At 43.1% G+C, this 27,345-nt stretch overlaps 1 protein-coding gene across 2 annotated transcripts in view; it reads right to left on the bottom strand.

The window, feature by feature from the left end:
- LOC140481344 (dedicator of cytokinesis protein 2-like) overlaps positions 1 to 27,345 on the bottom strand; it is a 1,260,160-nt gene that overhangs the window by 78,165 nt on the left and 1,154,650 nt on the right. For both annotated transcript variants that reach the window (XM_072577382.1, XM_072577391.1), the window contains exons 39-40: positions 23,509 to 23,598; positions 15,031 to 15,135 (exon numbers count right to left, since the gene is read on the bottom strand). In XM_072577382.1, the coding sequence (XP_072433483.1) occupies positions 15,031 to 15,135; positions 23,509 to 23,598 (195 nt within the window). The remainder of the gene's footprint in view (positions 1 to 15,030; positions 15,136 to 23,508; positions 23,599 to 27,345) is intronic.

Below are 27,345 nucleotides of genomic sequence, written 5' to 3'. Positions count from 1 at the left end.
GGGCCAAGTCACTCAATGTACTCAGACAAATGATAAGAACACTTTTAAATTTTAAAGACATCGAGGGAATGGGGTGAAAGTGGAATATGATATTGAGCTAGAGGATCGGTCCTGAGTGGGCGGCACGGTGGCACAGTGGTTAGCACTGCTGCCTCACAGCGCCAGAGACCGGGTTCAATTCCCGCCTCAGGCGACTGACTGTGTGGAGTTTGCATGTTCTCCCTGTGTCTGCGTGGGTTTCCTCCGGGTGCTCCGGTGTCCTACCACAGTCCAAAGATGTGTAGGTCAGGTGAATTGGCCACGCTAAATTGCCCATGGTGTTAGGTAAGGGGTAAATGTTAGGTATGGGTGGGTGGCGCTTCGGCGGGTCGGTGTGGACTTGTTGGGCCGAAGGGCCTGTTTCCATGCTGTAATGTAATCTAATCTAATCTAAACAGATTGAATGGTTTGGAGGGCCAAAAAGCTTACTCATGCTGCTGGTTACTACGCTTCTATGAGCAGTGCCCTACATGTTTATAAGTTCAAATTTCACCAAGAGAAGTTATGGTTTTGCAACCATAAGTCTGGAAATTGATGGGGTGTTGTCAAGGAACTGAAGATCTAAATTTGGCATACTGCCAGTAAAACATAACAAGCTCAATAAGTTATTTCAGTGACTGTGATTTGCTGTCCTTGCCTGGTCAATCTGCAAGTTTTGAGATGAGGAACACTGGGATTGTTCTCCTGAGAGAAGGAAAGTTGTGGAAGAGATTTCACTGAGGCGGCTCACAATGGTATCTGTGTTTAACTAATGCTTTCAAATAATTTGGTAACAGGTGTAGCTTAGTAGATACAAGGTACGAAAATGGCTGGGAGAGAAAAATATCAATCTTATGAACAAACAGTAGAGGGGAGGCAATTGCTTAATGGTATTACCACTGGACTGTTAATCCAGAGCCAGGTAAAGTTCTGGGGACCCAGGTTTGAATCCTGTTCAGGTAGATTGTGGCATTTGAATTCAACAAGTGTCTGGAATTAAGAGTCTAATGATAATTATGCGAACTGTCAGAAAAAAACCCACCTGTCTCACTACCCTTTGAATGAAGAAATCCTTCCTCATCTTAGTCTTAAATGGTCTACTCCACATCTTGAGACAGTGTCCCCTGGCTCTAGACTCCTAAAAACAGGGGAAACATTCTCCCTGAATCTAACTTTACCCAGTCTGAACTACATGTGACTCCAGGCCCACAGTAATGTGGTTATGTCTTAACTGCCCTATAGGCAATAAATGCAGGCCTAGCCAGTAACACCCTCATCCTGTAAATGAATAAAAATAAGTAATTCAGAAATACGATGCAGTAGAGATGTGGAATTTATTTTTTGGTGCAGTTGGCACATATACAAGGCAGTCTAAAATGGGTTTAGAGTGTGTGTTAAATAAGGTGGGTCAGCGTTGTGCTGATGCAGCCACTTAGCATTATGATATAGTGGTAATAACAGTGATCTGACTCAAACAATACTTAATGTAATGCATTCAGGAAAGATAAAGGATGGAAAACAAAGAGGGAAGGTAGTATAATTGATCAAAGACACTGTTAAAGCACTGGAAAGAGATGATAGACTTGAGGAATCAAAGGCAGAATCTTTTTGCATAGAAGTAAAGAACAATAGAGAAGCTATTATACTGCTAGGTATATATTATGGGCATCAAATCATGAGAAGGACTTCAGGAGCAAATTAGCAAGCAAATTGTGAGAAAAAGATACAAATCTCCAATCATAATGATGTGGATCTTCAAATATCTTGAGACTGTAGCCGAAGAACAATTCTATAATTCACACGTTGAAGGCATGGATTTTAGTTTTAAGAGCACAACTTTTAGTTTGGAGATTAAAGATTTGAAATGTAAGGTAAATAGAAAACCTTAGAAGCCCAGTAAAACACTAATGCAATTCAAACCAGTCTGGATTAATTACATTTAAAAATTAACCTATGTTTATCTTGTTGGGTCAAGGTTATTAATGAGATAATGGTGAGGTAAGAGTGACTCATCTATAAGCAGTGGCTCAGTGGTTAGCACAATTACCTCACAGAGCCAGGGACCCAGGTTCAATTCCACCCTCTGGTTACTGGCTGTGTGGAGTTTGCACGTTCTTCCTGTGTCCGTGCAGGCTTCCTCTGGGTGCTCTAGTTTCCTCCCACAATCCAAAGATGAGCAGGTTAGTTAGATTGGCCATAGTGTTCAGGGATGTGTAGGTTAGGTGCAATAGACAGGAGAAATGTAGAGTAATTGGGTAGGGTAATGGGTCTGGGTGGCTTAATCTTCAGAGGGTCGCTGTTGACTTGTTGGGTCTAACGGCCTGTTTCTACACTGCAGGGATTCTATGAATACGCCTTCAATATAGTCAGAATGCCTACCTTTTCTCAATAAAGGATTGGAATTGTTTACATAGTTCCTGGATGAAAAAGATAGAGGTAGTTTGTAAACATGGGCTTTCTTAAGAAACCCAATAAGTCTAGTGAGAGGATAATTATAATTATTGGTGATATTAGTTATTAATATAGCTCACAGGGTGAAAGAGTTGTGTTGAAGGTAAAATCTATTTGAGAACATCCAAAAGCATGTTACATTGCTTGGGATTGGAGATGGGGGTTAACAGGTTCCTTTGTTCACATTTATTCAATATGTTCAATTCAAATATGTTTAATTTGATTACAGGCAAAAAAAGGCAGTTGCACATATGGTCTTGTTTAAAGTTCTTGAGTAGAAAAGAGATTGAAAGATTTGTCTAGCTTTGAGCTGGAGGGAGAAATCTACAGTGAATCCGTTGATCTAGAGAATGCAGTGAAGCCGAAATCTGTTTGTGTTTAAAAATACGAAAACTTACAGCACAATTTTTTTCAGTTAATCACTGGATGTTCAAATTCCCTTTTAAATGCTAATAGTCTCTATGAGGATTGTAACTACAGAGACTAGGATATTGACAGTGGAAAGAACAATGAGAGTCATAGGGAAAAGTAGAACTTTTGAAATGTGCACAAGCGAATTTTCTTGATCGATGTGCTTCCAAGATGGAAACTCAGTTCTTGGGCTTAGGTTCTAAGAATATAATCACTGCATCTTGACATTCAAAGGCGTTAACCATCACTGAATCCCTCACTATCAACATTATCCTGGGGGTTATTGCATAAACTCAACTGGACTTGCTACATAAACACAGTTTCTACATGAGCAGGTGAGAGGCTAGGAATACTACAGTGAATAACCTACCTCCTGACTGCCAAAGCCTGTCCATTAACTACAAGACACAAGTCAGGAGTGTGTTGGAATACTTGTCTGGATGGGTGCAGCTCCAAAAACACTCAAGAAGTTCAACACCATCTAGGACAAAGCAGCCTGCTTAGATCAGCCAGGGACATCCACATCCCACAGATGAATTAAATGAAGTTGGTAAAATGGAGAATGATGCAGTGCAGGAGGATGTGGGTAACAGTGAGCACATTATGAGGCTCAGTGAAGTTATACAAAAGAATAAGGAGCAACGATGTGTAAAAATAATCAACTGGAGGAGGTCAAATTTCAGGGAGTTGGAAAAAAAGCTGGTCCAGGTAGATAAGAATTAAAGGTTGACAGGAAAAACCATGAAAAGCATTGAGAATTTGAACAGATTTAAATTTGAAGCCTTCAAAGAGGAGATAACTTGCAATGAGACAAAAAGTAGAACCAAAGCTTGAACCTCTTTGACAGCTAAAGAGGGCTCGTGTGCTTCCAATTAAACCTGTTGGACTATAACCTGGTGTTGTGTGGTTTTTAACTTTGTACACCCCAGTCCAACACCGGCATCTCCAAAAAATGGAGAACATGGTTCCTGATAAATATTAACATTACAATAGACCTGTGATTCATGGTGAATGTCAAAAGTACAGAGGAGAACTGAGAAAGGAAATAAAAGGGATGTGTAAGGTAATATAAATGTAATGTAACACAGGTAGTGTAAAGAGGGCATGAAAGACTAGTCTAGTGAAGAAGGCGTTTGGTACACTTGCCTTTATTGTTCAGTCCCTATTGAGTACAGGAGCTGAGAGGTCATATTGAAGCTGTACAGGACATTGGTTGGTCACTTTTGAAATATTGTGTGCAATTCTGGTCTTCCTGCTATAGGAAGGATGTTGTGACATTAGGAATGGTTCAGAAAAGATTTACAGGGACATTGCCAGGATTGAAGGGTTTGAGCTATAAGGAGAGCTGAATAGCGTGGGGTTATTTTTCCGTGGAGCGTCGGAGGCTGAGGGGTGACCTTATAGAGGTTTATAAAATCATGAGGGGAATGGATATGGTAAATAGAGAAGGTCTTTTCCCCGGGGTGGAGGAATCCAAAATGGGAAGGCATAAGTGAGAGGAGAAAGATTTAAAAGGAACCTAAGAGGCAACTTTTTTACACAGGGTGGTGTGTGTATGGAATGAGCTGCCAGAGGAAGTGGTGCAGGCTGGTACATTATAGCATTTATAAGGCGTCTGGATGGGTACATGAATAGGAAGGGTTTAGAGGGATATGGGCCAAGTATTGGCAAATGTGACTAGATTTATTTAGGATATCTGGGCGGCATGGTGGCTCAGTGGTTAGCACTACTCCCAGCACCAGGGTCCCAGGTTCTATTCCAGCCTTGGGTAGCTGTTTGTGTGGAGCTTGCACATTCTCCTCGTGTCTGCGTGGGTTTCCTCCCACAGTCCAAAGATATGCAGATCAAGTGAATTGGCCATGCCAAATTGCCCATAGTGTTAGGTGCATTTGTCAGAGGGAAATGGGTTTGGGTGGGTTACTTTTTGGAGGGTCGGTGTGGACTAGTTGGGCCAAAGGGCCTGTTTCCACACTAATCTAATCTAATCTAATCTGTTCAGCATGGATGAGTTGGACTGAAGGGTCTGTTTCTGTGCTGTATATCTCTATGCCTTCTATAAGCATATAAAGTGTAAATTAAAAGGGGTGTCAAAAGGAGGGGTGGGTTCATTAGAGACAAGAAAGATTTGAAATGGATAGGATGAAAGTCCTAAGGTGGACAAGTTCAAAAACATGAAAGATTTTTAGAGAGTAAACAATCAGAAACAGCAGAAAAAAGCTCAGTTACAATAGGAAACCTGATTAAAGTAATCAGAAAAAGAACCATCGGAGAAAGTCAGAACTGCAGATGCTGGAGTCAAAAAGGGTGGTCCTGGAAAAGCACAGCCAGTCCGGCAGCATCCGAGGAGCAGGAGAGTCAACATTTCGAGCCGAAGCTCTTCATCAGGAATGTTCAAGAGCTTATGCTCAAAACGTTGACTCTGCTGCTCCTCAGATGCTGTGCTTTTCCAGCAAAAGAATCATAGGCAGTATGAAGGAAATAAAGTGCACGTAGTGAATGGTTATGATTTGAAATGCACTGCCTGAAATGTTAAGGGGAGCAGAAAACAGAAGCCTTCAAGTGAAAGGGAAAATGAGTCATGGAGAAAGAGCAGGGCAGTGGGAGTGATTACACCATGATTTTAAAAGGGCCAGGCATGATAGGATGAAGATCTGCACGGTCTCCATCCATACATCTTTCCAGGAAGAGACTCCAGACCACACTATGTAGTATTACCCTGAGTTATCCCAACCAAGCACTGGAATAATGGAATAGATGCAAGTCCGAGTAACAAATGGAGGGGTTTTTATAATTTTAAGCTACCAAGAGAGTAAGTAATTAATACAAGTTCAAATTAAAAAGAAGCTGCTCTTTGTTGTAATCCAAGGATAAAAATGTACACAGGTGTGGAATTAAACAATGTTTAAATATTTTGGGAAAGATTTGAGTTATCGTTTAGTGTCTCCAAGCTTTCTGTCTCGATTCTCGCTCAGTCTCTCCAGTTCTGTTTTTCATCTTTGCAGGTCTTTGTTGCTGGATTAATGCTCATTCTCTGCTCTGTGTAACAAGAAGAGCTGCCAACTGTACCACAGTTTCAATCATTTCAGTTCACAATTGTTGGAGAGTCCTTCTAACAACTGGCTGTCACAAGTTCCACTGCAACCGGTCACTTAAGGTCATTGAATCGATGTGAAAGGGTCAGTGAATAATAAATGATTGTTCATCTCTTAAGTGCAGTGAACAAATACAGTTAAAACTTTCGAGAAGGATAGATCTTTTGAAATTTCTCTGAAATCCCTAAAGTAATGGTGTAAAAACTGCAAGGTATCGATTTAGCATCTGAATTTTCAGTTCCAGTTGGTCGCATTCCAGTGTTGACATTCCCATGAAAGCAGACCATTCTTTTCCATTGACTGCTTGATCATTTCAAGTCTATTTTGAAGTCTGCACCCTTCAATCGAGGAACTGGGAATCTGTCAGTCAATGATTTTTGTGTCACGGGCTATTAGAGCCCAATCATCTCATGCCAACAGTAAAATCACATGAGTCATTCACACACTTGCTCTCTTCTCATCTTTTTAACATGCCAGTAAAGATCAAGTCTGTTGTGGCTCATCTGGTTGATCCCCTGCTCACACCCAGCAGATTGAGGGGTTCATAGACTCATGAGCATCACTGACATGCAGAGGGATCTGGACATACAGGTCCACAGATCCCTGAAGATGGTAACACCGGAGAAAAAGGTGGTTGAGAAAGCATACAGCACACTTGCCGTCATCATTTGGGACATCAAATATAAAAATTGGCAAGTTAGGTTACAGTTGGACAAAACTTTAGTGAGGCCACATTTGGAATATTCTATGCAGTTCTGGTCACCCCACACTACCAGAAGGATGTGGATGCTTTGGAGAGGATGCAGAGAAGGTTTACCAGGGTGTTGCCTATCCTAGAGGGTTTTAAGTCATGAGGAGAGGTTGGATAAACTCAGATTCTTTTCACAAAAGACGGAGGCTGAGGCCAATCTGAAAGAGGTCTCCAAAATTATGAGCGAGACATATATAGGGTGGATAGTCAGAGGCTTTTTCTCAAGGTGGAATGGTTAACTACAAGGGCACACAGGTTCAAGGTGAGTCTTAGGGAGAAGTACGGGGAAACATTCTCACACAGAGGGTGGTGGGTGCCAGTGGAGGTGGTGAAAGCAGGAACATTACCAACATTTAAGGCATCTTGCTAGACACATGAATGGGAGATGAACAGAAGGATAGATATCGTGCATAGATAATATATAGCATGTCTAAATTAAGATTAGGAGTTGACACAGATGTGGTAGGCCAAAGGGCCCATTCGTGTGCTGTATTGTATTGTATTCTGTGGACTTTAAAAATAAGATGAAGTTCGTTACTTCAGTGTAGTGTTGAGGAGATTAGGGAGCTGCCACTTTTACGTTGGCACTAAGCTCAGGCGTTTCCTGTTCTGTGTGGGTGTGTCAGCCCAATACTTGGTATTAACTCTTGCTCAGGGTGAAGCCTGATGTCATCCAAGCTACAGTCGAGAATAATGCAGGTAAACCACTTCCTGATCTCGCTCAAAGATCCTCTTCTCTAGCGGAAAGATCCTCCTCCTGCCAGTGGTGAGGAAGTTACCGGAATGTGTCTGAGGCAATGCCAATGAATGTCAAGGGCATTTGATTCCACAGGACAATATCGTTTGTATCCTGACTCTCAGTGGGGAATCTCCCTTGAGACGATTAGTTGGAGATGAAAATGCCACAGTGGGAATTTGGGACAGGAAGAGAGCATTCAACAAGATAGATTTTTTTTTTAAATTCACGCATGGGATTTAGGTGTCACTACTTGGCCAGCACTTCTTACTCATCCCTAGTTGCCCCTTGAAAAGGCAGTCGCCATCTACCTTCTTGTATTGCTCCAGTCCATGTGCTGCAACTAACCATAATGGTGCTACGCAGGGAACTCCAGGATCTTGCCCCAACGACACTGAAGGAATGGCGTTTCCAAGTCAGGATGGTGAGTGGGGGGGTTTGGAGGGGAACTTGCTGCTGGTGATGTTCTGCCTTTGCCCTTCTAAATGTCAATGTTGAGGACTCTGAAGATAACTCCCTCCTGACTGTACACCACTGTGCTGTTGGGTCTGTCTTGCTGGTGGGACATATCCAGGGATGGTGATGATGGTGTCTGGGACACTGACTGTAAGGTTTAATTCCATGAGTATAGTTATGTCAGACTGTTGCTTAATTAGTTTATGAGATAGCTCTCCCAATTTTAGCACTATCCCCCAGATGCTAGTAAGGGGGACTTCACAGAACTAACAGGGCTTGTTTCTGCTGTTGTCTCTTGTGTTCGGGTTGATGTCAGGTGGACTGTCTGGTTTCATTTCCTTTTTAAAACTCTTGAATGACTGTTACAACTGTGTGGCTTCTGGGGTTATTTCAGAGGGCAGTTAAGAGTCAACCACATTGCTGTCGGTCTGGAGTCACATGTAGGCCAGACCAGACCAGGACCAGGACAGGGCAGCTGTTTCCCTCCCTAAACGATATTCGTGAACCAGATTTTTGTTTCAACATTGACAATAGCTTCCTGGTCATCATGAGGCTACTATCTCCAGCTTTTAAAATCCACTATCTACTCTGGTAGGATTTGAAACAAGGTCCCCAGAACATTACCTGGGTCTGTAAATTAACTATCGAGTGGTAATACTGTTCAATTACTTCCTGGTGTGGAGGAGAGGGTGGGGGTGCAGTCTAAAGTAAGGGGACAGCAAACTCACGAGTCTGTTTCTCCAGGCATGGCTCATTTGTCCCTTAACCCCATTTACTCACCTTGGTCTGCTCATTATTATTGCTCTCTCTACCAATGTCAGCTTTGAAATTTACAACAGTCTCCAAACCACAATTTCTTTGGGGGAGGTGGGCAACAGAGTTCATACTAAAGCGCTCTTGTGGCACAGTGGTACATTCCCTATCTCTGAGTCAGGAGGTCTGGGCTCGAGTATGGCACAGTGGCTCAGTGGTTAGCACTTCTACCTCACAGTGCTAGGGACCTGGGTTCAATTCCACCCTCAGGCGACTGTCTGTGCAGAGTTTGCACATTCTCCCTGTGTCTGCGTGAGTTTCCTCTGGGTGCTGCAGTTTCCTCCCACAGTCCCACGGATGTGCAGGTTAGGTGATTTGACCATGCAAACTTGTCCAGGAATATGCAGGCTAGGTGGATTATCTGTGGGAAATGTAGGGTTACAAAGACAGCATAGGGAAATGGGTCTGGGTGGAGGGCTTTTTGGAGGGCCATGGTTGACTCGATAGGCCAAAAATGGCCTGCTTTCACATTGTAGGGTTTGTATGATTCTCAGTGTCACCTGCTCCTGAGGTGTGTAAAATGATCCTGGATGGGGTTGACTAGAAAATACCAAAAGAATTGATAATGTCATCTTAATGGACACCGATCTTTGAAGACAAGTGCAATGCTCACTTACAAACTCCAGTGAAAAACAGAACAGGGCAGGAAAAAAAACTGTCACTGGAACAAATAAAATTAAAAGGTTCAAAAAATGTACAAATGGTGTAAAGCATAAGCGAGAAGATGCCATTTACTGAACCTATCTATTCTTTACTGGATTATCCATTTGTCATTTACATAAATGATTTGGATGTGAGCATAAGAGGTACAGTTAGTAAGTTTGCTGATGACACCAAAATTGGAGCTGTAGTGGACAGCGAAGAAGGTTACCTCAGGTTACAACAGGATCTGGACCAGATGGGCCAATGGGCTGAGGAGTGGCAGATGGCGTTTAATTCAGATAAATGTGAGGTGCTGCATTTTAGGAAAGCAAATCTTAGCAGGACTTATACACTTAATGGTAAGGTCTTAGGGAGTGTTGCTGAACAAAGAGAGCTTGGAGTGCAGGTTCATAGCTCCTTGAAAGGGGAGTTGCAGGTAGATAGAATAGCGAAGAAGGCGTTTGGTATGCTTTCCTTTATTGGTCAGAGTATTGAGTACAGGAGTTGGGAGGTCATGTTGCAGCCGTACAGGACATTGGTTAGGTCATTGTTAGAATATTGTGTGCTGTTCTGGTCTCCTTTCTATCAGAAGGATGTTGTGAAACTTGAAAGGGTTCAGAAAAGATTCACAAGGATGTTGCCAGTGTTAGAGGATTTGAGCTATAGGGAGAGGCTGAATAGGATGGGGCTGTTTTCCCTGGAGCGTTGGAGGCTGAGGGATGACCTTTTAGAGGTTTACAAAATTATGAGGGGCATGGAGTCTTTTCCCTTGGGTCGGGGAGTTCAGAACTAGAGGGCATAGGTTTAGGGTGAGAGGGGAAAGATATAAAAGAGACCTAAGGGGCAACTTTTTCACACAGAGGGTGGTACGTGTATGGAATGAGCTGCCAGAGGAAGTGGTGGAGGCTGGTACAATTGCAACATTTAAGAGGCATTTGGATGGGTATATGAATAGGAAGGGTTTGGAAGGATATGGGCCGGGTGCTGGCAGGTGGGATTAGATTGGGTTGGGATATCTGGTCGGCACGGATGAGTCGGACCGAAGGGTCTGTTTCCATGCTGTACATCTCTATGACTCTATGACACAGACTCAAACTGAATCTTTTGACGCATGTTTCCCACTTCCTTATGCCAAGCACAGGAAGGGGTAAACTTGCCCTCTCCTGCCTGTATTTACATCAGCTTTACCAAACAATTTCATCTCACTTTTCTGTCCATGTACAGTCAATCAAAGCAGTGGGATTAATTGGATAGCTCTGGAGAAAGCAGAGGCCAGCAGATCTCGGCCCTAATGCGTACTCTTCCCAATCTAAAGAATGATCCTCTAGTGGTCCATATGTAATTAGCAACACCCCAAAATAATCAGTCACCTTTTTGTTACTCAACTCTGACCTTTTCAGCAGGATTGGCAGTGTGACCCAGCAACTGCATCCCAGAATCCACAGCGATCAACGTGGTTTGTGATTTACTGCAGTGTGATTGGACATCCATTAGCTGCAGGGTCAAGTCATCCCTTTGAGTCACTGTGTGCTCTGCCAATGCATTCTATCATCCAGCTTATTATTCAAATGATTAGTTGCATGTTACTTAACGAGATTCCTAATGAATGAATGTGTGCGCATGAATGTGTGTATATACAGCACCTTCGCTTTGTAAAATTAATGCGCAAAAGAATCATTAGCTTTATGAGGCAATGCCACGCATAATTAAGCCAATATCCATCTGATTTGTGATTTCATAAAATTATAGAATTGTTGAGTAGCGCTAAGCAGAGGGAAGTCATTCAGCCCATCAGCTCTTTCTAGAAATAATCCATTTAGTCCCTTCTCCTCACCTTTGCCTATATGTCCTATAATTTCTCTCCTTCAAGTAATACTGCAATTTCCTTTTGAGATTGATGATGGAATCTGTACCTATCAGCCCATTAGGGAATGCAGTCCAAACTCTCACCAAGCACTGTGTCAAATGTTTCATTTTGCTCTTTTATCTTAAAGCCCTGCCCTTCAGCCACTGGAGCAGTTTCTCCTGGGTTTACTCTCTCCAAACCATTATGAGGTAAACCTCACTATCGAATTTCCTTGTTGCCATCTCTCCTCTAGAAAGATCAACCCCAGCTTCTCCACTCTATTCAAACAACCCTGTCCCCTGGAACATTATGCTAAATCTCTGCTTTGCCCTAGGAATATTGAAACATAAATATAAGGAGCAGGGGTAGTCCATTTGCCCCCTGAGTCTGATGTACCATTCATTATAATCATGACTAGTCATCCAAATCACCACTCTCTAATCCAACTCAATAGTCTGTTCCTGCTTTCTTCCCATATCCTTAGATCCCTTTAACCCAAGGGTTATTTACAACTCCTCCTTGAAAGCATGCAATGATCTTGACTACTTTCTGTGGTCGTGAATTCCCAAAGCTCACTACTCTCAGGGTAAAGAAATTTGTTTTCATCTCCATCCTACATGGTTTATCCTGTATTCTGTGACTCCTAATTCCTGTGACGACTGGAACATTCTTCCTGCATCTACCCTGTTAGAATTTTATGGGTTTCTCTGAGATCTCCTGTCGTTCCTCTAGCCTCCAATGAATAAAGTCCCAACCGATCCTAATCTCTCTTCAAATGTCAGTCCTGCCATTAATTCCCTCCAAAGCCAGAACATCTTTCCTCAGATAAGGATTCATGGTACAAACCCTTGGCCCTGAGGAGAAGTCATCCTTGAATCAAAGGATGGTTGACAAATTCCTTGAGTGTCCCAATTGTATGTTCTGAGCTCCACCTGTGTTTAATTCCACATATAATTGGATTGGCCATGTCCTACCCAAACAACAATGATAGCCTTGCCCTCCTAAAATTAGCAGCTATTACTTTTTCCACGCATTCTTGCAGACGAAGATATCATCTATAGATTAAGGTTCTGTAGAGAAGTCTCTGTTCAGATCCATCTATCAGTTCTAAGTTCATTGCTCTTCAGCTCTTTGATTCATAAAGCAGCACATCAGTAAGTTGATGTTTTGTGTGTCTTGTCAAGAGTTCAAGTGTATCATATTGACTGCTCTGCTTCAACATTTGCTTTAGATAGCTCTTGGTTCCTCTGATTGACTGGGGGCGTGATGAGGTGCATATGAGTGTAGTGAAGAATTTTCCATAAGAACCTTTCAAGAGCATCTCTTTTCCTAATGGCTTTTTCTTGGTTTCTCTTAGTTACTTCTCTCAGGACATGTGCGCCAGGTATAAGTGCTCAAATTATTCAAGGTTGATAAAATGGTTAAAAGGGGTCACAGCATCCTGAGATTTATAAATAGGCACATCAATTCTAAAAGCAAGGAAACTTATGATATTTTTACAGATCACTAGTTCAGCCTCAAATGGAGTATTGCATCCAATTTTAAGCACAGCACTTTAGGAAGGATGTGGTGTTATTAGAGACATGTAGAGAAGATTTATGAGAATGCTTCCAGGGATCACAAAAGCAACTAGGTTGAAGAAGCTGAGGTTGTTCTCCTTAGAGAAGGATGACAGAAGATTTGATAGAGGTGTTCGAAATCGTGAAGCTTGTAGCTCATTCATTAGATGTGTGCACCATCGGCAAAATCTAAGTCTAAGGATATGAGGTTAGGCCACTTAGGACTGAGATGAAGAGAAATTTCTTCACTCAGTGAGTGGTGAGCCTCTGGAATTCTCTGCCACAAAAATTAGGGGAGGATAAAACATTGGATGTTTCCAAGAAGGAATGAAGTACAGTTCTTAGGGCTAAATGGATCAAAGTGTATCGGGAGAAAGTGACACCCTAAGTTGGATGATCAATCAAATTAGTATTGAATGATGGAGGAGACTAATGATGGAGTAGGTTGAATGGCCTCCTCCTGCCCCTATTTTCTATGCTTCTGTTGTCTATCCCTATTTGTCCTTGAGAAGGTAGATGGTGAAGGGAGAAATTATTTCCATTGTTGGAAGGATCAACAACCAGTGGTGATTTAAGTTGATTGTCTGAAGTTGCAATGACAGCGTGTGGGAAAACATTTTCACTCATTGAGTGGTTAGGCTGGGAATGTGATGGAGGCAGGCTCAAGATTGGCTGTCAGAAGGAAATTTGGATAAGCACCTGAAGAAGGAAATATGTGTAGGGTGACAAGAAAGGCCTGGGGAATGGGAACGTTGAAGTTATCCAGCAAGGTTGGGCTGAAAGGTCTTCTGCAGTCTGACAATTCTGTGAGTCCTGGAGATTACATGAGGAAGGCTGTGGGTCTTAGGGAGAAACGCTTCACCTCAACAGTCCATCTGTCACAGAGAAGATCAACTGGTGATTGTCTCTTCCTGAATCCAGTATGACTATCTAAAGTCTCCACTGCTCTGAGCTGTACTGCCAGCACTGTTTGTTTGATAGGGTCATCCTTACCCCATCCCCCAGGATTTTCTCACTATTTTATTTTGTGATGCAGAACAACCACAAAATCTCTGAATGATACACCAACTCAAGATGCAGGCTGTACCCATGCTGCTCCAGTTTGGAACCCATGGGACTTGCTGCATGTCAAAATGCACGTCAAGGCCAAAATGGATACAGTTCAGAGAAAGTGAGGACTGCAGATGCTGGAGCTCGGAGTCGAGAGTGTGGTGCTGGAAAAGCACAGCAGGTCAGGCAGCATCTGAGGAGCAGGAGAATCGATGTTTCAGGCATAACCCCTTCATCAGCTTTTCCTGATGAAGGGCTTATGCTTGAAACATCGATTCTCCTGCTCTCGACACTGCCTGACCTGCTGTCCTTTTCCAGCACCACACTCTTGACACTTCAGAGTAATCCTAATGTATTCTGAGAAAATGGATGATGCACATTGACATTACAGCTAAATATGCAAGGTGCTTGTAATGAATCTTTCAATTTAGTGGTACTAGAGTTTCTGTTGTCACAAGACCATTGAGAAAACAAGAAAGTCAGGCACAGCATACCAATGACACTTGTTTGAAATTAACCTCACTTCTGTCCCCCATCCCAATCCCACTTTAGGAAATTTCAGTGGTCATGTACAGGACCAGCAATTCACAAATTTAGGTTCATGATCTGGGAATACAAGTTTAAATGTCAGCTTCTCAGCTGGGGATCCTGAAGTCAGTTTTTATTCACCTAATACTTATTTATCAGTAATAGAAACCAAGCAACTGCTGGACTGTTGTTAAAAGTCTGACGCATTTGCCTATTCCAGCCTATACATAACTCCTCATCTACAGCAACAAATTGTGCATAGTGTCCTCAATTAATCCAAAACTAATGCTCTGAATTGACCAATTCTGTCAGTGTCACTGGACACAAAACATTAACTCTGTTTTCTTTCCACAGGTACTGCCAGACCTTCCAAGTTTCTCCAGCAATTCCTGATTAGACACTTAACTGAAATGACCAGTCGGTTCAGGGAAATGAGGCAAGTAATGCACTGCTCTCGAGCAATGTTTAAGATGCATTTAGACAGACACATGTTCAGGCAGGATACAGAGGAATGTGGACCACGCGCGCACAACTGGGTTTAGTTCAGAATGGCATCATGGTCAGCACAGATATGGTGGGCAGAAGGGCGTGTTCCTGTGCTGCAAGATTCTATGATCTATGATTCGTCACTCGTTAGCTAAATAATTCCTGAGCAAAAAACAGAGTAGCAGTCTTACCCGGATGAAGGTTGGGAAACCTTGTCCATAGTAACCAATTGCAAAGTAGTCAGGCTTGGGCCTCAGCACTTTCATAATTTTTTCATAGAACTTGGCTTGCCGTTGCTGTGAAATTTAAAACAAAGTGAGTTTTGAGAAGATTTATAGCTCAGGTTGAGGTTCTGGATGTAGGTTTGCTCGCTGAGGTGAAAGATTCAATGGTGGAAGCTTAGCGAGCAAACCTACATCCAAAGTGAGATTCAAGTTTGAGAAACAAACAACACAGGACTGTTTCGTTAAAGAATCTTTGTTTCCCACTCGCTCTGTAATACTTGTTGTCTACACTGCCCTCTTTGCCTGGTCACAAGGGATGGCCCTGCTTGAGGGCCACTGGTCAAGCTGTCACTCTGAACACAACAGGGTGACATTTGTCCATTCTCTCCTCACCTACTGTCCACCTGGACTCTCCTCTTTGTCACTTCACAGTGGATAGCAACGATCATTTCCCTTTCTCGTCCATGCCTACATTTACTGTGCAAGGCGTGGCTCCTGGGGCAGCACTCTGTCTTCTGAGTCAGATGGTCATGGGTTCAAGTCTCACTCCAGAAACTTGAACACCAACCCCCAGACTAACATTCCAGTGCAGTACAGATCTGAGGCAGCATATCCTGTCAGAGGTAATATCAATGTGAGGCTCAACATCATAACAAGGTAGATTATTACACCGCTGTTTATGTACAGTTTGGCAGATGCCTCCATTTCCTGCATCACAGCAGAGACTTCATTCGGTAGCTCAGTTGGCTGGATGGCTGGTTTGTGATGCTGCATGATGCCGACAGTGTGGGTTCACTTCCTGAAGTTACCGTGAATGACTCGCCTTCTCAATCTTGTCCCTTGCCTGAGGTACAGAATCATAGAATCCCCACAGTGGTGAAACAAGTCAGATGGCTCATCGAGTTCACATCGACCCTCTGAGCAGCATCCCATTCAGACCCATTCCCCCCAGCCTATCCCTGTAACAATGCATTTCCCATGGTTAATCCATCCAGCCTATATATCCCTGGACACTATGGGGCAATTTAGCATTTCCAATTCACCTAACCTGCATATCTTTGGACTGTGGGAAGAAACCGGAGCACCCAACAGATACAGGGAGAATGTGCAAACTCCACACATGCAGTTGACTGTTCCTGGAAGCAGTCTGTCATGAATTCTCTGTCTCTAATGAGAGTGAGGCTATGAGTGAGACCTTTACCTTCAAAAGTGTAAAGCACTTTGGAGCATTCTCCATCTCTGAAAGATGTTACTATTTTTGATCAGCATCTCAGGATGATGAGAGAAAAACTAACACCAACAGGTACTAAACTTACCAACTCAATCAACAGGAGACAAAGGGCTGTAGGAGCTAGTAGAGGGAGGAAGGGGGCATTTAGTGGATTAAATATGAGGACCTTTTAGCTAATTCTCTCATGAGACGTGGACATCTCTGGCTGAGCCAACCTTTATTGCTTGTCCCTATTTCCTCTCAAAAAGGTGGTGGTGAGCTGCCTTCTTGAACCACTGCAGTCCATGTGCTGTAGGGACACCCACACTGCCCTTAGGGAGGGAATTCCAGGATTTTGACCCAGCGACAGTAAAGGAACCATAATATATTTCCAAGTCAGGATGATGAGTGGCTTGGAGGGGAACTTGCAGGTAGTGGTCTTTCCATTTACTTGCTGCTCTTGTCCTTCTAATTGGAAGAGGTCGTGGGTTTGGAAAGTGATGCCTAGGATCTTCATTCTCAGAAAATAACTAAGGATGCACAGAGTGATAATGGCATGCAAAAGGTGAAGCAAACACATGCACAACAAGCTGATTTCACATTATAGTCTGTTTGAATACATGTAACAGTGAAGCAGGGGGGTGGGGGGGTGGATTTTAATGGTGTGCTGCTGTCATTTAGTTAGCCTTATCTTCTGTGACAGAAATGAGGCCATGTTATTTCAACCACCTCACTAACCTTGCACCTAGAAATGGCAGTTTGCTGGCTGAAATCTCTGGAAAACTGGACACACCACCTTCACGTCTCAGCCTATCAGGTAGGGGGAGAGCTGGGGAGGGGGGGGGGGGTCCTCAGAGGAAACCTTGAATATGGCGGTATTGGTGTGACCAAGGGACTTCTGCTATTGTCCAGTCTGTCCTCCACACCTGGCTCAGTTTGGTTCCTTTGTGCTGGCTCAGTTGGTAAACCTTGACTACTTTGCCAGTAATGTCAAGTAATTCCAATTCTTTATTCACACATTACTGTAGTCCAACGTAAAACCACATCTCTCCGGGTACAGTCTCACTTCCCTCACTCCAATTTAGACTGTTCTGATTGCCATCATCAGTTACGTAAGAATATAGACACAAATTGGGATCACAGTGACTCAGTGGTTAGCACTGAGGGACCTGGGTTTGATTCCAGCCTTAGGCGACTGTCTGTGTGGAGTTTGCACATTCTCCCTGTGTCTGCTTGGGTTTCCTCCGGGTGTCCAGTTTCCTCCCACAGTCTAAAGATGTGCAGGTCAGGTGGATTGGTCATGCTAAATTGGCCATAGTGTGGAATACCAAGGGAAATGTAGTATTTTAGGGATAGGTATGGACTCGATGGGCTGAATGACCTGCTTCCACAGTATGGACTTTGAGATCATAGCAGATCTGATTACTTCATGCAGGTGAAAGTGAGGACTGCAGATGCTAGAGATTAGAGTAGAGAGTATGACGCTGGAAAAGCACAGCAGGTCAGGCAGCATTTGAGGAGCAGGAGAGTCGATGAGCCCTTCATCTTATGTCCAGAACATAACCTCTACCTCTGCCTTAAAAAAAATCAAGGACTCTGTTTCCTCTACCTCTGGAGGAAGGGAATTCCAAAGTCCCACAGCTCTCTGTGGGAGGAAAACAATTCTCCTCGCCATTGCTCTCCCCATCTCTGGAGAATTATATTAACCCTTTACCCCACAGCACGGTTTAAACCTCATTTTGGTGACTTGGAGCACACTCTTCCTGATTGTTCAGGGGACAGTACTCTCATCTAAGTCAGGGTGCCATGGTTTTACTTAACATAAGTGCAACATTTCAATGGATGTTGCCAGTGCAGTGTTGACGGAGTACCACATTGTTAAGAGGCATTCTTCAGGTAAATCAAAGCCCCATTTTCCCTGACAGATTACAGGAAGAGATAATGACTCATTGAAACATATTTAAGCTCTTACAGAGGGATAGCTGAGAAGCTTTCTCTCTCAGTCTGGAGAGTCCAGAGTAGAGAAATCATCTCAGGATAAAGGGTCGATCACTGAGGGGATAGTTGAAGAGACAGTGGAGGCGTCAGTGGTGATCTTTCAGGAATCGCTAGAATCAGGGAGGGTCCCTGATGACTGGAAAATTGCTAACGTGACACCCTGATTAAAGAGGGAGTAAGGCAAAAAATGGAAAATTACAGACTGATTAACCTAACCATGGTCATGGGTAAGAGCCTGGAATCCATTGGGAAGGATGCGATTTCTAAATACTTGGAAGTGTATGGTAACATAGGGCAAAGTCAGCATGGTTTCATCAAGGGAAGGTCATGCTTGACAAATCTGCTAGAATTCTTTGAGAAAGTAACAAGCAGGTTAGACCAAGGAGAACCAATGAATGTTATGTACCTGGACTTCAAGTAGGACTTTGACAAGGTGCAGCACAGGAGGCTACTGAGTAAGATAAGGGCCCATCGTGTCAGAGGCAAGGTGCTAGCATGGATAGAGGCTTGGCTGTCTGGCAGGATGCAGACAATGGGGATAAAAGAGTCCTTCTCAGGATGGCAGCTGGTGACAACAAGTGGTGCTCCGCAAGGGTCAGTGTTGGGATCACAAGTTTCACTTTATATATTAATTTTCTAGATGAAGAAACTAAGGGCATTCTGGCTAAGTTTGCAGATGATACACATATTGATAGAGTGACAAATAGCATTGAGGAGGCGTGAAGGCTGCAGAAGGATTTGGACAGGTAAGGAGAGTGGGCTAAGAAGAAGTGCAACATGGGAAAGTATGAGGTCATGCACTTTGGTAGGAAGAATAGATGCATGAACTATTTTCTAAATGGGGAGAAAAATCAGAAGTCTGAAGTGCAAAGAGACCTGGGAGTTCTAGTCCAGGATTCTCTCAAAGTAAACTTGCAGGTTAGGTCAGTAGTTAGGAAGGCGAATGCAATGGTGGCATTTATTGTGAGAGGCCTTGAATTTAAAGCAGGGATGCACTTCTGAAGCTCTATAAGGTTCTGATCAATCCATATTTGGAGTATTATGTTTGGTTTTCGGCTCCATGTCTCAGGAAGGATGTACTCGCCCTGCAGCGTGTTCAGAGAAGATTCACGAGAATGAAAAGCTTAACATATGAGAACGTTTAAGGACTTTGGGTTTGTATTCAATGGAGTTTAGAAGGATGAGGGGGATTGAATTGAAACATACAGAATACTGAATGCTGGACAGAGTAGATGTTGGGAAAATGTTTCCATTGGTAGAGAGACTCGGATATTAGTGCATAACCTTAAAGGGAAGACCTTTACAATAGAGATAAGGAGAAACCTCCTCAGCCAGAGAGTGGTGAATCTATGGAATTCACTGCCACAGAAGGCTGTGGAGGCCAAGTCAATGAGTATATTTAAGACTGAGATAGATCGGTTCTTGAGTATCAAGGAAATCAAGGGTTATGGGGAGAAAGTGGGAGAATGGGGTTGAGAAACTTATCAAGGAGGAGAAAGTGAGGACTGCAGATGCTGGAGATCAGAGCTGAAAATATGTTGCTGGAAAAGCGCAGCAGGTCAGGCAGCATCCAAGGAACAGGAGAATCGACGTTTCGGGCATAAGAAGTGCTTAAGCCCGAAACGTTGATTCTCCTGTTCCTTGGATGCTGCCTGACCTGCTGCGCTTTTCCAGCAACACATTTTCAGCAGTTGAGAAACTTATCAGCCATGATTGAATGAAGGAGCCGGTTCGATGGGCTGAATGGCCTAATTTCTGCTCTGAAACCTTATGGTCTTATGGACTGAGATGAAGAAAAACATCTTCATTCAGAGAATTGTGAATCTTGAGGATGCTCTACTTTCCAGGATTGTGAATACTGGGTTCCCTGAAGGTATTTGTAATCAACCTGTTACAGACATGTTATGACACTCCTGGAGCAGATGGGATATGAACCCAGGTTTCCTGGCTCAGAGGTAGGAATACTACCACTGTGCCTCAACAGTCCTATTGAGTGTCCTACATTCTGATCAAAACATAACATTTTTGAGACAAGAGGACCAAATTTCTAGTCCTATTTGCTGCATCTTTGGAACTACTGTGAATGACACTAACACTAGCTGCTGGCCGTGGTCCTGAATTCAACAGGGTGCAACTATCTCGGGCCATGTTTGAGGAAGGAACAATTGCAAGAAACGTCCCCAAAACTTGCACACAGTATAAGGAAAATAATGGATGTTTCAGCAAAAAAATCTACAAATTTGAGGCTGACTCTTACACAAGATTAACATTTATTTGAATCAGTAATGGTATATTCAAGGCAGAAGCTTGTAGGTTTTGGGGCATTAAGTGAACCAATTGACTTTAAAATAAATGTATTTATTGGGATACATGCATCTCTGGCTTGGCCAGCATTCATTGTCCAAAGCACACTTCAGAGTCAATCACATTGCTTTGGACCTGGAGTTGCCTGTAAATCAGAGTCGAGAGTGTGTTGCTGGAAAAGCACAGCAGGTCAGGCAGCATCCAAGGAGCAGGAGAATCGATGTTTCGGGCCAGAGCCCTTCATCAGGAAGGAGGCTTCATCAGGACTGTGGCCTGAAACGGCGATTCTCCTGTTCCTGGGATGCTGCCTGACCTGCTGTGCTTTTCCAGCAACAAACACTCTCAACTCTGATCTCCAGCATCTGCAGAGCTCACTTTCTCCTTGCATGTAAATCAGATGAGGTGAGGATGGTAAATGTCCTTTCTTGACGGCTGCTGTGAACCAGACTTTCAACAGTCACCATTAGGCTAAAGTTTTATTTATCAAATTAAAATGATCAGCCATGACGGGATTTGAATGACATCCCCAGAACATTAGCTTGGGCTTCGGGATTACTAGTCTAGTGATCATTGCATTGCTACCTTTCCCAAGTGAAAGCTAATGTAGTATCAGAGGACTGTAGGCTACTCGTTCATTGGAGAGCTGGACATTGGCGAGTGGTGGTGGGTTTAACCTGAGGGTTCCCACATTTCAGGCAAAGGAAGGGAGGTTGAGAAAAGATGGTCTTCATGGGGACCTCAGCCAGTAGCAGGGAACTGAATGCACACTGTTCCTGATGAAGGGCTTTTGCGCGAAACGTTGATTTTCCTGCTCCTCGGATGCTGCCTGACCTGCTGTGCTTTTCCAACACCACTCTAATCTCAACTCTGGTTTCCAGCATCTGCAGACCTTGTTTTTACCTAATCTGCCAATCAGCCAATGGAGAACAGGGTACAAACATGACACAAAAGTTCAGGTACAATCTTATTGAATTGTTTGAGGAATGATACATCCTGTTTCTTACGTTCTATTTGTCCTTTCCCTTATGAATGTAGAAGAGGATGATGCAGTGAATGAGGCAAATGAGCCTGACAAAAAAGGATCAATATGCCAGTGTTTTTGATCACCTGAGAATTAGAGACCAGGAGGTCCAGGGGCAGGACACCCATCACTAGGCAAGTGGATAATGGCTGCGCCCTACTTGCAGGAAATAAGATAGAGTCTCTGGTGTGGATTCACTGATGTCAACCATGTCTGGCAGCTGTAGATCAAACAGCTCTGGTTGAAAGATATATAGCTTGTCCTCTTCATTGTAAACGGTAAGGATGTGAAAGCAATGACCTTCTCCAAGGTCAATATCCTCCCTGTGGCCTGCAAATGAGGCAGGGCAATTTATTATCATAGGACAATGGATCACAGAGTCAGAAGAGGCCATTTGGGCCATCACATCTGTGCTGGCTTTTCAAACCATCAGATTTAATCCTAATCCCTAGTTTGCCCCCCATAACTCAAAAAACTAATCTTTTTCAAGTAGACGACCAATTTCCTCTCAGATTCATTCACACTTTATATTTTAGGCCCCAGTTTATTCAGGGTCTCCCTATAGCTCAAGCCCTCCAACCTTAATAACTTCATAGTAAATCTTTTCTGCACCCTATCATCTTTCCTAAAGCAGAGAGACCAGAATTGAATGCAGTATTCTAACAGTGGCCTGAACAATGTTTAAGTAGTATCAATTTGATATGCATCTGGTTCACTCACGTCCTTTAGAGAAACAATCTGCCATCCTTATCTGGTCTGGCCTACTTGTGACTCCAGACCCACTGCAATGTGGGTGACTCTTAACTGACCTATAGTCAATTATAGATGGGCAATAAATGCTGATTAAGCTAATGACACCCACATACAATGAATGATAATTTTGAAAAAAATCTCTCAGAGGGCTGTAAGCTTTTGGAATTCTGTTACAGTGGGGACTGTGTCACTGAATTTAATCAACACTGAGTTATATAGATTATTGATCGATGAGGGAGTTAAGGGTTATGGCGAGCAGGCAAGAAAGTGGAATTCAGATCACAACCATGATCAGCCGTGATAGAGTCATAGAGGTGTACCGCATGAAAACAAACCCTTCAGTCCAACACCTCCATGCCCACCAGAAACCCTAAATTAATCTAGTCCTATGTGCCAGCATTTGGCCCATATCCCCCTAAACCCTTCCTATTCATGAACCCATCCAGAGGCCTTCGAAATGTTGTGATTGTACCAATTTCCACCATTTCCTCTGGCAGCTCATTTCATATGCACAGCACCCTTTGTGTGAAAAAGTTGCCTCTTAGGTTCCTTTAAATCTTTGCACTCTCACCTTAAGCCTATGCCCACTAGTTTTGAACTCTGCTAATCCAGGGAAAATACCTTGGCTATTCACCCTATCTACGCCCCTCGTGATCTTATTGAACAACAGCCTTGAAGAGCTGAATGGCCTAATCCTGTTCTTGAGTCCTAATGTTGCTATTTTCTTGCTTTTACGGACTAAGCCAAGTAAACCATGCAATGCCTTATCTTGTGAAGGCATGGAACAGTTTGGCTCCTGTTAGAAAACGAGATGACTGCCGGTCAGGATAAAATAAAATTGTCTCAGCTAGAATGAGCAGAATAAACCTATGCCCCACCACAGGAAACTCCCTGACCAAAGTGCACATGAGAGTGGTAATGTAATTAATGTTGAGGCAACATTCAGCTTCTCTTGAGGAAAAGCCTTGCAGCCTAATGACTTCCGCCATTAACCTTTCCACTTCTTCTAAGGCTTGTCATCAGTCACTGCCCTATCAGTCATTCCCTCCTGGATTAGACAAAAGGCAGCGGAGCGTTAAAGACCAATCTCTTCACAGGAAATGGCCATCGTCAATCATCATTAGCTTATCATAATCAATGCAAGCTCGCATTTACTCACCAGGGTCTCACTCAGTAGTTCATAATCAAAGACCTCCATCTCGTACTGTTCTGCCAGCTCCTTGCAGAGATGAATGGCTTCTTCCCACATCTGTTCACAGCAAGCAGCAAATAATTAGTGTGACACGTTGAAATGATTCATCTGTGCTACATTGCAGCATGTCAGTGCAATTTCTTCTGTTTAAGGGGCTTTGCTTGCCAAATTCTTCCTGACCACCCCCTTAACAGGAGCAATACAGTGACATGAAGAAGAGTGGAAGGCCATTCAGCCCATTAGTCATTCAACTGAATTGCAGTAGATAACCTCCACTCCGTTTCACAGAATGGTTACAGCACTGAAGGAGGCCATTCGACCGGTCCTGTCTGTGTGAGCTCTCTGCAAAAGCAATTGAGCGAATTCCACTCTGTGACCCGCTCCCCTTTGTCTCATCAATTTGTCCCCTTCATGTGCTTACTCAACTCTGCTTTGTATTAAGGCATTGAATCTGCTTCCTTTGCCACCTTTGGAAATGCATTACTAACCTGAAACTCATGATGTGTAAACTATCCTTCTGTTGCCTTGGGTTCTTTTGCCAATCACCTCAAGTTGATGTTCTCTCATTTTCCATCCTTCTACCAGTGGGAACTGTTTCTCTCGATCCTCTTTAAATGTTCTCCCGACAATGGTCCTGAATCTCCCCTAACCTTCTCTGTCTTTGATCCATAACTCTCCAAATAGCCTGACTCAGCAAGATTTCATCCATCTCTGTTTCAATTCATCAACCTTCTCACTTTTGTTTTAGCAGGTGTGGAGATGTGTTTCAGACTTTCACTGTCTAGTCATGGGACAGATATTCTCCCTGCTCTTGAATGGCTTGGTTCTAAGGTCTCTGAAGTGCTGTATTAAATAGATAATAAACACTACACATAATAAACCACACAAAGGAACACTATTTGTCCATATTCCTTGACTGTGAAAATCAACAAGATTTTGTGATGTCTTTTCACTCAATGTCTAGTTACAGAATCTTAGAGCCATACAGCACAGAAACAGACCCTTAAACCAACAGTCCATGCTGACCATAATCCCACCTGCCTGCTCCTGGCCCATATCCCTCCAAATCTTTCTTATTCGCGTCTTTTAAACGTTGTAATTGTCCCCACATCCACTATTTCCTCAGTAAGTTCATTCCACATGCGAACCATCCTCTGTGTAAAAAATTTGTCCCACATGTCTTTTTTAAATCTCTCCTCTCTCACCTTAAAAATGTGCCCCTTTGTCTTGAAATAATCCATCCTAGGGGAAAGACAACTGCTACGAACTCTATCTATACCCCTCGTTATTTTGTAAACTTGATCTAACAGGAGATGCTGGGTAACATTAAGGAACAAGAACCCTCCCTCCCTAAAACTATGGAACATAAAACTTTCTCCACTATTTCATGGTCATCACCATGAAGACAGTACTGGTTGAATAAGGAGAGTGGATTATCATTAAGCCAGGCTCAATCAGTGACATACAATAATTTTTTCATGGGATATAATCATCACTGGCCATGGAAGCATTCAATGGCAATCTATAAATGCCCTTGAGAAGGTGGTGCTGAGACATTTTGGGCATCTACGGTCGTTGTGGTGTGGGAATACCCACAATAGTGTATAGGGAGGCAGTGCCATGATTTTAAACAAGGAACAGTAATATACTGCCAAGTCAGGATGGTGTGTGTCTTGAAGCTAGAATTACAGAACCATTATAGCACAAACATTAGGAGCAGGAATAGGCCTCTTGGTCCCTTAAGCTTGGTCCATCATTCAGTCAGATCGCACCTAATCTAATTAGGCACAATGCTGCCTACCCCCGATTACTGTCACCCTCTTACACATCAACATCGATTTACGTCTGCCCTAAAAAAAACCAAAAATATGCTTCTATCGCCTTTGGGAAATTTCAAAAGACTCCCAACTCTTTAAGAGGATAAAACTTCTCTTTCTCTATATAAAAGGTCCCTTACTTTTGAACAATAATGCCTAGTTCTAGATTCTCCCAATGAGGAAACATCCTCTCAACATTCACCCTGTCACAACCTCACAAGGCCTTATTTGTTTTAATCGATTTCCTGCTTACTGTTCAAATCCCCAACAGATGCAAGCCTTCAACCTTTCCTCATAAGACAACCAAAGCTTTCCTAATATTAATGTGGGGAAGCACAGTGGCTCAGTGGTCAGCATGGCTACCTCACAGCATCAGGAACCCAGGTTCCATTCCACTCTCAGGCGGCTGTCTGTGTGGAGTTTGCACCTTCTTCCTGTGTCTGCGTGGGCTTCTGCCAGATGCTTTGGTTTCCTCCCACTATCCAAAGATGTGCAATGAGGTGGAATGGCCATGCTAAATTTGGGTGGCACGGTGGCACAGTGGTTAGTACTGCTGCCTCACAGCGCCAGAGCTGAATGGTCAAATTCCATACTATTTCTAATGCATTTTCAATCTTCTTTAAATAAGGTAATCAATACTGTGTACTGTATTCCATATGCAGTCTCACCAAAGCTCCGTATAACTGAAACATAAGCTCCTTGACCTTTGTATGCAATTCCCCTTGCAATAAGTGATAACATGCTGTAAGCTTTCCTGATCACTTGCGTATCTGCATATTTGCTGTGACATCGAGGATAGTCAGATTGCTCTGCATCACAGAGCTCTGCAATCTTTCACCGGATGTATTTATTCTTCCTGCCGAAATAGACAGTTCCACAAATTCCTACATAATACTCCAGTGGCCAGGTCACTGCACACTCACTTAAGTGATATTTGTTTAATTCGTTCATGAACATGGGCATCACTGGTGAGGCCAACATTTATTGCCCAGTCCTAAGGTAGTTAGGTGTCAACTGCATTGCTGTGGGTCTGGAGTGATGTGAAGGACAGAGCAGGTAAGGAAAGCAGATTTCCTTCCCTGAGGACATTAATGATAGAGACAGGCTTTTACAACAATTATCAGTGATCAAATGGTTGGCAGGAGACACGGCTTATTAAAAATAAATGAATTCAGAGGATCACCTGCTGTTGTAGATGCCAGTTTGGGTTGTTAACTTACTAGGTAAAAACAATGACTGCAGATGCTGGAAACCAGATTCTGGATTAGTGGTGCTGGAAGAGCACAGCAGTTCAGGCAGCATCCAAGTAGCTTCGAAATCGACGTTTCGGGCAAAAGCCCTTCACTTACTAGTCCAAGACCTCTGGGACAACTTTACACACTCTTTTTGTCCTCTAGACAGCTTACTTTCTGACATATCTTTGTATCATCAGTATTCTTGGCAAACATACCTTCAGTCCCTTCATCCAAGCTGTTTCTATAAATTGGAAACTGTTGAGGTCCCAAACATAAGCTGCTTGACACCACAACACTTGACAGCAGCAGCTGGATATTCAAAGACGGTGTATAGGTTTCAGTCAAAAATACTTATGAACAAAAAGGGATTCTTAATGTTTCAGATAAAGGACGAGAACCAGATAATATGTGCTATATGCACAGCAGGTATTTAGCAGAAAAGAAGGAAATCCTGAGTGTTCCCTACATCCTTGAGTGTTCAACTGAAATATACTTCAGGGCTGTCAGCAAGAGTCTGGCTGTTCCCAGCATGGCTCACACTGTGATGAAATGGTTCGGTTTTAAGATTGATATTGTGACAACACTTCACTGAAGGGCTCCTCTATTTGAAGAATAATAAAATCCTTATAGTATGGAAGCAGGCCATTTGACCCATCGGGTCCACACCAACCCTCCGAAGAACATGCCACACAGGCCCACACTTATCCTACCCCTGTATCATAGAGTCATTGAGATATACTGCCAAGAAACAG

This window comes from Chiloscyllium punctatum, chromosome 1 (assembly GCF_047496795.1).
Source record: "Chiloscyllium punctatum isolate Juve2018m chromosome 1, sChiPun1.3, whole genome shotgun sequence".
NCBI lineage: Eukaryota > Metazoa > Chordata > Chondrichthyes > Orectolobiformes > Hemiscylliidae > Chiloscyllium > Chiloscyllium punctatum.
Note: the sequence above shows the minus strand (reverse complement) of the source record. Positions and strands in the feature narration are given on the sequence as shown.